At 47.5% G+C, this 12,441-nt stretch overlaps 1 protein-coding gene across 1 annotated transcript in view; it reads right to left on the bottom strand.

Annotated features, from left to right (window-relative positions):
• Positions 1–12,154, bottom strand: part of SLX4IP (SLX4 interacting protein) — a 79,860-nt gene extending 67,706 nt beyond the window's left edge. The window contains exons 1-5 of the mRNA XM_068987523.1: positions 12,107–12,154; positions 11,848–11,925; positions 8,966–9,112; positions 7,967–8,029; positions 6,801–7,031 (exon numbers count right to left, since the gene is read on the bottom strand). Of these exons, the coding sequence (XP_068843624.1) occupies positions 6,801–7,031; positions 7,967–8,029; positions 8,966–9,112; positions 11,848–11,925; positions 12,107–12,154 (567 nt within the window). The remainder of the gene's footprint in view (positions 1–6,800; positions 7,032–7,966; positions 8,030–8,965; positions 9,113–11,847; positions 11,926–12,106) is intronic.
• Positions 12,155–12,441: the final 287 nt, after the last annotated feature.

Raw genomic sequence — 12,441 nt, 5'->3', positions numbered from 1 at the left:
CAGAACCAGTAGCTCTGTGGCATGGCTACAGACCCTATAAAAAGATGTAGCTTCATAAAACCTCACACTATGTGAATAAAGTAACTTGAGAATCACAAGATAAATGGATGAACTAAACTAACTTAGAAAAGTATTACTGGTTGGTCTATGGTCAGCAGGGAAATTCAATTTTGTAGCCCTTTTGCAAAAGTTCTTTTTTTTTTTTTAAAAATTCTGTGCGATAATTCAACGGTAGAAAAAAATATTTACAGCAAATAGTGAGAATATGAGACAAAATATGGAAAAAAAACTGCAACTTGACACCTACCTCACACCATAAAAAGAAACTGATTTGAGATGAATCACAGACCTAAACATTAAAATAAAAAAATACCATCTATCTTCCCAACCTTGGGGTAGGAAACGATTTCTTAGACAAGACTCAGAAAGTATTAAATATATATAAAAAAATCACTACCTAAAAACTTTGGTTCATCAAATGACATCATTAATAAAATGGATATGTGCGTCACAGACTGGGGGAAAATATTCATAAATGCATATGAATGAGATAAAGGACTGGTGCCCAAAATATGTAAAAACTACTCCTACAAATTGATGTTAAAAAAACAACTCAAGTTTGAACAGACACTCCATGACAAAGATAAACAACTGGTGAATAAGCACGTGGAAAAGTGTTCAACATTATCATTCATCAAGTAAATGCAAATTAACACTCACTACTAAGTGGCACAACTACATTCCTAACACAGTGCCAGCAGGGATAAATACTGGCGCGTGTCACACGCATGTTAAGGATGGGAGAGACCCACACTCACACACTGCTTGCTAGTGGAAACGGAAAATGGATCAACCACCTTGGCAAATGTTTGTCTGCTCCCTATAGTTAAACAAATTTATTTATCATCTGAGCCAGCAATTTTACCTCAGGTGTTTATCTGCAAGAGATGAAACATGTGCACACAGAGGCATGTATACAAATGTGCATGAAAGTTTTAATTTCGAGAGTCGAAATGGAAGACAACCCAGAAGTCTCTCACCAGGAGAATATATTAATACAAATTGTGATATATTTCAAAGCACTGACCGGCTCAACATGGAATGATCTCAGTAACACAGCGCTGAGCTAAGTGAGGCTAAAATGAGAACTGTATGGCTCCATTTATATGAAGTCTTAGGAAAACAAGTTTAAATCCATGGTCAAAATAATCAGCACAGTGACTGCCTGGGCAGAGACTGACTGGTGTGGTGGTGATGGGATTGTTCTGTCTTGTGATACAAGTAAAATCAGTTCATTTCACTGCACACATCAATAATACACCATTTTTAAAATACTGTGTAAAGATGCATTCAAATTTGTTGACAGTTACTTTAAATGCAAATATTATGTCCCTGAAAATGTGTGGGAATAAGTGAACTTTGGTCTGGGTCATAAATCGTGAAGTAAGATAAAAGATGGTCTCCCGCAATGTCAAACAGCACAGTGTTACCCACAGAATTACAGTTTAATGGCTTGCAATCAGCATTCTAAAGAAACAGAAATGGGATAAAAGCTATCAATGTGTCACATGGTAAAGTTAAGTCTTGTTTTGTGAAACTTAAGTATGAGTGTACTGAGTTATGATATAAAGCCTAATTTTTACTGTGGGCTGTGGTCAAAAAGGTTTGAAAACCATATCCAAATATGTTATTTTAAACGTTTCTTCTCTGTTATCAATCTAACCTTTAAGGAATATGCTGCCACCCGGTGGAGGTAGCACGCCACAGCCGCAGGATCTCAGCCGAGGGTTATTAACCTTCATGCGACACAGACCTCCTGGGTCGGTGGCGAAGCTGATGAAACCTGCCCATAAGAATGTTTTTAATGCTTGGAGACACAGTGCACATAACTAAACAGAAAACCAATTACACTGAAGTACAGTTATTCATGTTTTGAAAATTTGTGATATAGCAACGGATATACTTGCTCAATAAAGCACTGGCTATTACTATACTTTGGTCACCTGACACAAAGAGCCGACTCATGGGAAAAACACCCTGATGCGGGGAAAGATCAGGGGCAGGAGGAGAAGGGGACAACAGAGGATGAGACGGTTGGATGGCATCACCGACTCAATGGACTTAGGTTTGAGTAAACTCTGGGAGTTGCTGAAGGACGGGGAGGCCTGGTGTGCTGCAGTCCATGGGGTCGCCAAGAGTTGGACACAACCTAGCGACTGAACACTAACAATCTATAAATCCAAAGCAGTGACGAACACATGTGATGTTTTCAGATATCTGCCACAATTATAATACAATATGGAAAGAGCTGTGATTTTTAATGGTAACAGATACCACTAATACTACTGTCTTCTGAAAACTTAATTCATTATCAAAACAAAATTTATTAGAACTCGGTCAAAATAAGGATGCAACTTTTCTCCCATGGAAGCTCAGTGCCCTCTGAATCCTCTCATGGGCTCTCGGGGCTCCAGAGACCCCAGAACAAGAGCCCCTCCAAAGAGGGCAGACGTGCCTCACACACATTCTACCCGGTCTCCTGTGAGCATTCCGCCCGACTGCTCCGTCAAGCTAAGTTCTCTGCTATCCCTTTGTCATCAGCAAGGATGATTTTCCAAATTAAAAAAAAAATAGCGATGGTTTTATACACAATGGAATGTTACACAGCCATTAAAAAGAATGAGATAATGCCATCTGCAGCAATATGGACGGACCTGGAGAGTGCCACGCCGAGTGAAGTGAGTCAGACAGGGAAGGAGGACTATCATGAGATCCTTTATATGTGGAATCTGAAAAGAAATGATGCAAATGAGCTCACAAAACAGAGACGCACAGTCTTAGAGAAGGAACTTAAGGGTACCAGGGTGGGGCAGGGAGGATGGGGGTGAGGGATAGTCAGGGAGTTCGGGACGGACATGTGCACACTGTGATATTTAGAATGGCTAACCAACAAGGACCCACTGTATAGCACACAGAACTTTGCTCAATGTTATGTGGCAGCCTGGATGGAGAAGAGTTTGGGGGAGAATGAAGATATGTATATGTCTGGCTGAGTCTCTTTGCTGCTCATCTGAAACTATCACAACATTCTTAATTGAGTATACCCCAATACAAAATAAAACATTAAAAAAAATAGTGATGTTTCAACAACCTGATCTGATACTGTGTAGTATCTTTCTAAAAAGAACTGAATATTAAGGTCCAATTTGGTATTTTTTTCATCATTTGTGAAGGCTTCCCTGATAGCTCAGTTGGTAAAGAATCCACCTGCAATACAGGTGTCCCCAGTTCGATCCCTGGGTTGGGAAGATCCCTTGGAGAAGGGAAAGGCTACCCACTCCAGTATTCTGGCCTGGAGAATTCCAAGGACTATACAGTCCATGGAGTCGAAAACAGCTGGACATGACTGAGTGACTTTCACTTTCATTTTTCATTTCATCATTTGTAGCTCTGATCACAAATAAGCTATGTATACATATACACTGCTATACAGACACACACACTGCTGTATTTAAAACAGATAACCAACAAGGACCTACTGCAGGGCATAGGGAACTCCGCTCAATATCCTGAGATAACCTAAATGGGAAAAGAATTTGAAAATGAATAGATACATAGTTGTATAACTGGATCACTTTGCTGTCCATCTGAAACTAACAAAACATTGTTAATGTTGGAGTGCTAACCACACTCCAATATAAAACAAAAATTAAAAATAAGCTAGTCTGTTTGCTTATAAGCAGCCTGACCAGAATGTCTTAAAAAAAAAAAAAAAATCACTGACTCTCAGTTTGGTACTTAAACCTTCCTGAGCTTTCTGCCAGACCCCACCTCCCTGCTCCCACAGAGGGGTGCAGCCAGCCTTCTGAGTTCTCCAGTGAGAACTCTCTGCAGTCCCCACACTAATCACAGGTATTCTGCCTTTCTGAAGTCCCTGCTCTCAAAGCTTTGCTTCTTTTCTCCCATGGGTAAACAGCAGTGAAAAGGGGGAAAAAGCAGGAAAGCCAGCTCTGACGGCAGCCAGCAGCGAGGCCTCCAGCCCTGCCCTCCATGCTTAGCGCCCGCTTCTCCTCTCACCAGCTCTTCTGCGTGGAGCACCAGTGGCTCTCAGAGTCCTCCACACAGGCCACACTCTCTCTCAGCCCAGTGGCTGTAGAGAGAGGAAGCGCTGCATCCCGGCTTGGGCTGGGAGTCAGCCAGCCCAGGGCCGGTCCAGCTTCCTCTCTCCTCCGCCCAGAGGTTTCGGCCAAAACCCTGGGAGTCACCCCTCACTCCTTCCTTCCCCTCAGCCTGCAACATCGGCCACCACGTCTGGCCGGTTCTGCTTCTTCAAGAGTTAAATACTTCCCCTCCCCCCCGCCCCCCTCTGGCTCCTCGCTCACGTCATCTCCCACTTGGAGCATCAGGACCACTTCTCAGAGACTCAGCCTCCAGCAGAGCCACACCCGCCATGCAGAGGCCCGAGCTCTGCTAAGGCCCCATCCTCACCATCTCCCGCGGCTCCTGGGCACGTGCTCTTTGCTTCCAAAGCAGTGGTGCTCCTGTGCTCAGTGGGCCCCTGCATGTCCCTGAAGGAGTGTGTCCACCCCTTTGGAACTTTTCTGAAGGGTTCACCCCTTCCTCCTCTGGATCAGTGATGTTTCCTGGGCTTATTTCTGCATGAAGTGGCTGCTCCACCAAGGGGCCTCCCGTGCCAGATTGGCAGCTCCTGGGTGGAGACAGTGACCACACCTCTGTCCCTCTGCAACCCCTGGGATCAGCACAGTGCTGGCTCAGAGTGAATGCTTACTGTGCAGAGGCAGGGAAGAAGGGAGGGAGGGAGAGAGGGAGAGGGAGATGGAGGGAGAAGGGCACCCGAGCTCCAAGTTTAGGGCAAAGCACAGCCTCATCTGCAAACTGGGGACTCCCCACTCCAAGGCCAGGGTCATTCAGACAGCCCCAGACACTGATGTGTCAGAAAATCACTTTCTCCCTCCTTATTCTGGAGTGGTGACAACTATGTCATCACCAGTGACAACTGCTCATTTTCCATCTTTTGGAAAAAGGGAATTCAAGGATCCTCAGATTACCTCACCCCAAACTCACTGCCAACCAAGTATGTTGGTGATTTTTCCTATCTCTTGCCTAAGAATTTCAGAGCCGAAACTTAATGAGTACCAAGGCTTCCTCCTCCGGATCAGAGAAATCTTGTCCTCTAATTTTACAATGAAGTGTAAAATAAAAGTGAGGATGCTAACATTTCTCATTCATGCTGGTATCTCAGATACAGGTTCAGAATTCTGAGATGCGTGGAAGGTTCCCCACATTCTCTCATTCATTCATTCAATTATTCATTCCCGCCTGGGGTGGCGGGGGGCGGTGGCGGTTCAGGGTAAGCCCTGCAGGAGATGGGACCACAGTGCACACTCCTGGACCAGAGGGAGTTCTCAACTCTGCCCGAGGAAGGCCAGGGTGGTGGGGAGGCATCACAGCTGAGTGGTGGAGAAAGCCCCAGAGAGCCTGGGGTGCTCTGGGGACACTTGAGTCTCATTATGTGGACACAGGGCAGGTCAGCAGTTGAGGCCACAGGGCAGGAGGGCTCAGCACACGGAGGAGCTGCAGACGTGCCCTGAGGGGCAAGGAGACGCAAGGCTGGAGGCAGAAATGCCCAGGGCCAGGCTTCCAGTTTCAAAGCCACCACAAAACCCTAATGAGTGGGAGGTGGGAGCTGATGGGGAGGCTCAAGAGGCAGGGGCTGTGTGTGTACCCATGGCGGATTCATGTTGCTATATGGCAGAGATTAACACAGTACTGTAACACAATTATTCTTTAGTTAAAAGTTAAAAATTTATAAAAAAGGAAAAAAATAAACCCAAACAGTCCACACACACACACATATATACATATATATATATATATATATACATACATACTATATATATATAAAACCCTAATGAAAGTCAGCAGAAGGCAGCCCTGGGAGAGGAGGGGTGGCGTGAGGACATTCAGAAGACAGTCAGGAGCTGCAGCTGGGTACGGGGAGGGAGGGCAAGGGTGGGCGTGTAGGCAGATCCAGCCATTCCCCTGGGGCAACTCCTACAAGAGCTCTGTCACATGTCACTGGCATCATACACCCACCTGGAATGAAGGATTTAAGGCAGCTTGGCTTACCAAGGCAAAGATTTAAATGGGAAAATAAATAAGGAAATCAAAGGTCAAGACATAAAATGAAGCCAGCGACAGGTGTGATAGGTCTGAACAACTCTCCTCTCTTTGCGCCAGTTACCAACATGAGAAATAAGAGGCCCATCAGAAGCTGTAAGACAGCTTCGGTACTGAGGTTAACCCAATCCATCCTGATACGCAATCCAGAAAGACGTTTCTCCTAAAGGCCTTCATAAAAGCACATGGGAATTGTCTTCCCAGAGCATCAACTTTATTACAAGACTTCAACAAAATATTACATACATTCATATCAAGACAAACCACACAGAACACAAACTTAAAAAGTCCCATGACTTCTCAAGAAAAAGCAGTCTAAAACTCTCCCTTTAATTCACAGTATTCGATGTAAAGCTCGCCCCTGAGCAGTGAAGGAACAGGACTGCCGCTCACCCTTTTCGAGGTAAGGAAGTGGAGTCAGGGAAGGCAAAAGTGAAGTCTAAGATCAAACAGGCGTGAAGTCACAGCCCCAGGAGTCAGGTCCAGAGGTGCCGGATTCCAGAGTCCGCCCGCATGCGCTGCTTTGAAGGAATCCCCCCCTGGTGAAGGCCCCTTGGGACTCACTTCTCGACCCCTCGCGGGGGCCCCTTTAGAGTCACCTGGCCTGGAACCTCCTCCATTATACCGGCCCCCTTTTCCTCGAGTGCCGAGCTGACCCGTAACACCCAGCCGGGCTGCACTTGGCAGGGTATCCGAAGGCTCTGAATGGGACCATGCAGCTCTCTCTCCTGGGCTGGAGGCAGGCTCAGAGTTCGGCTCCTGCGGCTGGGGAGCAGGCATCCTGTCGGACGAGGGGGCAGCTTGGAGGCTACGGCCCTGCCACGGAGGGCCTGGAGCGAGCAGGGCCAGGGCAAAGGGGGTGGAGAGGGCACCATGACACCCTGAGCCCAAGATGGGTGGGGTGGCAGGCAGAACGCTGACAGCCCCACCAGAGAGCTCAAGGTGAAGAAAAGCCAAGGCAAGTATTTTGGCCATTTAACCTCCTGGCCTGATCCTTATTCACTCACTCACTCTGGAAACCCCCAGCTTGGAGTTTACGTTTGAGAGGAGAAACCAGCACCGCTTTAGGAGGGTGTATACCAGCGGTCTCGGTGAGGCAGTTTAGGGGGCAACGGAGGAGACTGTCTCCCGGAGCAGACACTTCCTGGGGGGGAAACAAGCTGGCAACCACAGCAGCCTCGATTCACCGAGCACCTGTGGGGTGCCAGGTCCCAGGTCCAGCCCCGTGGTGCAGCCCTGCATTAACTGTGACACCCGGGAGAGGCACAGACATCCCCACTCAGCGTTCTGGAGACACCGAGGAGCCTGAGAGCTCTCTCTCTTTCCAAAGATCCCTGGTGATCAGGGCTGGGTTTTGTTTGGTATGGGGCCTGGCCAACCGGGCAGTACTTGCCAGGCCAGGCATGAGGAACATTCTAGAATCTTAGCACAGAATTAGACAGGGTGACGTCAGGGGCCCAGCACACAGAGACGGCCTGGAAAGAGGCCTCTGCTGACAAACAAGAGGATGGCCGGCACCGGGACTCCAGGACCGCCAGCTCCTCTGACCACAGCCTGGTTTAGGAGGGCTGCCCCAGCTCCCCTCTCTCTGGGTGTCAGTTTCCCCCTTTATAAAAGGACATAACTGGGTCTCCTTCAAGGTGCCGTATACTCTCAGGTCCCGTCTCCTGCTGGTATTTGGGTTTACAACCTGTTTGGACCCTGCTGGCCCACACTGTGCCTGCTCCTGTAAAGGCTTCCCAAAGAGCCACCCTAGGTCTGGCACCTGATGCGGTCTCCGCTGGTTCTCGCAGGTCCCCCAAGCACAGCGGGCAAACCCCTTGCCGCTCTGGAACAGACAACAGGAGAGCGTGGGATCCACTTTGTCTTGGCAACCAGTCTTGTGGCTAGACATCACGGTAAAAACCACAGGACACAGAGCAGCTCAGTGGAGTCAGCTGAGACAAAAATAGCAGCAACCCACGAGCTCTTGCCCCCCGAGCGCTGTCTGGCCAGATTTAGGTGAGAATGGGCTCTTCTCTGCCACCACAGTATGTTAGTTGTGCTTCTGTCGTGGGACTCGTCACAGGCTGTCCACGCAGGACCGCCTGCCTCCCTGCTCCCGGGGCTGACTCGGGAGGAGAGCCCTCACGTTACCTTTGGGTTGTCAATGCCTAGTACCAAGTCTAGCACCCAGATGGCAGGGAAGAGTGTTTGCTCAATAAATTTAAAAACTACATCAGTGATGAAAAGCACTAAAGTGTCTGCCTTGCTCTCTTGCTAGGAGGAACTACCACCCTCTCACCTACATCCCGTCCCGAGAACAGCATCAAGTTGTGCTTATAACCCAGGGTGCCTCCTACGTGAACAGAAAGCTGTCACCCTAGAAAACAGGTAGACGTGCCCACCACTCCACGCCAGAAGATCAGGGTCCCACCTTCTGAGGAAACCCTGGGTCGACTACACGAATTCAGACCCATTAGAGGGAATGCACCCAGGGCTTCCTCGGTTGTGAATGGATGGCTGGTGGAGAAGTTTTTCCTGGTGGAGAGGGATGCAGGGCAGGGTGTCTGACATGGAAAGGGATCAGGAGGGGAGCGAGAGCGTCTCTCTTGTTTGGTTTCTGCTGCAGGGCGTCGGATTACTGGTCAGGGATGTAGGCTTTCCGAGTCGCACGTTTGTTTTTCTTAACAGATTGATTGCCATGGTTGGGAAAAGGCTGTACATGGGCAGGGAGCAAATCACACAGGAGCGAGGAAAGAAGATGGCAGAAGAACAGAGCTACCGGCTGCGACGACAGCTTCAAAAAGGAGGAAACAGAGCCAGGGGCCGGTGTCCTTCGGTAGGTCGTCTCTGGTCTCCTGCAGAGAAAGGGTTTGGGGGCCTTACCTAAAGTGCTCACGCAGTGCTTCACAGTCTCCACGGACAAGATCTGAGAAGCGGAGCAAAGTGCTGCTCAGAAGAAAGCAGACAACAAAGTGGTGTGACGAAGCCTGACTTAAGTTTCACAGATGCTCTGGAACCTTTACGGAGCATCTGAGGCCGAATCACAGCCTCTACAATCCATCACTGTATGAAGAGTGCAGCTAGAAACACACCCTCAGCCGCTCCCTTGGAAAGGTAAGAACTGACTTCATTTCTTTAAACGCCAACCTCAACGATTTTTCAAAACTCCTTTTCAGTGTAACCCCCAGGCCACCATTCCTAGGAAACCAGCCTGCGCCGCGTACAGAGCCTATAAGCAAGTGAGCAACAGGGTGATGAGGGGCAGCATGGGCCTGGCACAGGCCCCTGCCTGCACCTCAGACCACAGGCCCCGGGGTAAGGCCCTCAGGGCACAGCAGGACAGTAACAGAAGATGCTTTACAGGGCTGTGCTGAGGCCTAAATGAGAGAATCCTGGCACAAGACTTCAGCCCAGTGCTAGCCATCCAAAGGGCTCAAGAAATACGGGTTATTTTGTTTTGTCTCTCTCCAAAGGTAGAATCTGCTTCCAACTCCAGAGTATTTTAAATGAAGTCTTAATTGTCAGTTCCAAAAGAGTTACAAACAGCCTGGGCACAGGTTTCCATCTATTCCTATTAAAAGCTAATAAATGCCTCATAATCCCTTTATAAACTGACCACACGCTGCTTCTCAGAAGAACAGATTGCTCGTAATCACACCAGGTTACACTGAACCCTCTTCTCACGTATTTCTGCAACGGAGAGCATGAAATGAAAAGATACTGTGACGGAAATCAATCTGTACTTGCCTGTAGGGAACTTATCTTGAGAGGGTCTTAAGTGGCTATAAAAACAAGCACCGTTCAGTTTAGCAGGATTTCAGCTGGTGAGAAGCTTGCTCAGGACTACTTATGGCCAACCACCTAGTAAGCTGAAAACGAAAAGTGGTGAACACAGGGGTGCTGGTGCCTCAAATTCTTCTTATAGCTTTACCCAGTCTGTGTCATCAAGAAGCTTTGGATCATGTTGAGGTTTGACAGAAAACAACAAAATTCTGTAAAGCAATTATCCTTCAATTAAAAAAATAAATAAATTTTTAAAAAAAGCTTTGGAATGTGAATTTCAATGTAAGCCTTAAAAATTAACATGTTAAAAACTTTTCTTTTATATTCCCAAAGAATTATGGCATTCTTCAATGTCAAGAACAAATGGAAAGCGGTGCAGCCTATCATTTACAGAAATTTATCACAGAATATAAATGAATCACACAAAAATGAAAACAAAAATCCTGCAAATATTCCCCTAGTAATCAATGCTTAGAATGTGTGGACTGTTCTACAGGGTGGTCAGTCCTGGAGGGAGGTTTCTTGAAAGAGGAAGGGAGATCCAAGATGGTGGCACAGGTTTCCTGCCTCTTGGGGTGGGGGTGGGGGAACCAGAGCATCTCTGATGAGCACTCAGGCAACTCTGGATACCTTAGAGGAATTCTGTTTATCTGGTTAATGCAAAATATCTTAAGGAGTCCTTCACATTAGTACTTTTCCTCTGGAATCTGCTCTATTTTCAAATATAACATAAGACTTGTCCAGTAGAGCTGTGACAGGCACCTCTATTCAATCCAGCTGTCATTTAACTGTCTCTGGAGTATTATTTTGTGTAGGTTCCGGTGAATCAAGGGGCTCTTTTTACTCTTCTAACCTGGGCAGGGCTAAGGGTTTTCCAAGCCGACTCTGACAGGCCTGAGACAAGGCTACTGTAACCGTCACAGGAAGTCAGTGGGGAGCCAGGCACATGGTGCAGCCAAAGCCCAGCTCAGAGGGAGGACTCGAGGCCTCTGGCACACGAGGAGTCTCCACTGCTGCAGGGCCCAGGGCGACTGACGTCTCAGAGGCCCAGCCCCGTCAAGCGCCAGGCCCCTCTGCGCTCAGCCACTCTGGTTCTGGCGGTTTAGGAAAGCTCTCTGTGCATACAGCCTTAAGGATATTTGTCCCCTAGAGTCTGGAGGTCTAGTGCTCACAGCATCAGCAGCATCAGTATTTTCCGGGGCTTGTCTGATATGCAAATTCAGACCTGCTCCACCAAAAGTTACAGGTGCGGAGTCCAGCAGCCTATGTTTTAACAAGCCCTCCAGATGATTCTGGTGCAGGTTCAAGTCTAAGAACTTCTGCTGTAGGCTACTATATCTCATTGAGGACTACTCTGGCATGCTTTATACAATACAGGAAATTTTCTGGAGGTTACATTAGAGAGGAAGGGGGAAAAAAATCTGACTGGGTTTCACAATGTAATACAACAGATGGCAACAGCTCATCAGAATATAATTCTAAAACCCACGAGGAAAGTACACCACAATTTTATCATAATGATAAGAAGATAATTGTCTTAGAATTCTAAGAAACTCAAATTATGATTTTCTTTAAAAAGAAAAACCAGACACTCTTCAAAGATAAATGTGATGTACAGCCAGGGTTGAGAACCACAGATACAATAATGCTTCTTTGAGCATCTTAAAAACTGCCCTCTGGATGAGGATGATGGTGACGGAAATCCAAAGGGAAAAGGAATCCTACCAGATGGACCAAGGTAGGATCTTAGGAAGAAATGGAAAGTAAAGCCCAGAAATGGAAAGGAAGGAAGCTGTAAACCCAAAACAGACAGGAAGGTCACACACTGCACTTAAGTCCGTTAAATGAGTCCAGACCACTGAGTTCAGGGAAACATACCCGAAGCACAAAGAGGATGAGCACTGTACACGGCTTGGCCCCTGGGGTAATGAGACGCGCTGGAGTCACCACGAGATCCTGGAGAGGGGCAGAGGGCACTGCGCTTTGCAAAAGGGGGAGGAAGGCAGGCTTTGTGGCTGTAAACGTAAACCCTAAGAGACTTTTAGAGAGGATCCAGAAGAAGGCAAGTTACGAAAACTAACCTCAGAACCCTCTGCCACAGCGCCTAGTCTGTGACAACTGGTGAAATCCGACTGACAAAGACGACGCGAGCCTCAGCCAGGAAGCAGGCAGTTTCCCGTGACATCGTTTTACCTGAACCACAGAACCAAAGCAGCTTTTGTCAAGGTTACCTATGACGTTTCACGCAGCCAATCCAGTAAACGGTTCTCAGTCCTCACAGTGACTCTCGGCGCCCCCTTTTTAAAAAGTTTTATTTATTTATTTTTCGCGGTGCCGGCTCTTCACTGCTGCCCAGGCTTTCTCTAGTGTGGTGTGTAGGCTTCTCACTGTGGTGACTTTTCTTGTTGCTGAACATGGGCTCTAGGGTACACGGGCTTCAGTAGTTGCATCTCCCAGGCTCTAAAGCACAGA

This window comes from Capricornis sumatraensis, chromosome 15 (assembly GCF_032405125.1).
Source record: "Capricornis sumatraensis isolate serow.1 chromosome 15, serow.2, whole genome shotgun sequence".
NCBI lineage: Eukaryota > Metazoa > Chordata > Mammalia > Artiodactyla > Bovidae > Capricornis > Capricornis sumatraensis.
The sequence above is the reverse complement of the archived record's forward strand: the minus strand, read 5'-3'. Positions and strand labels throughout refer to the sequence as shown.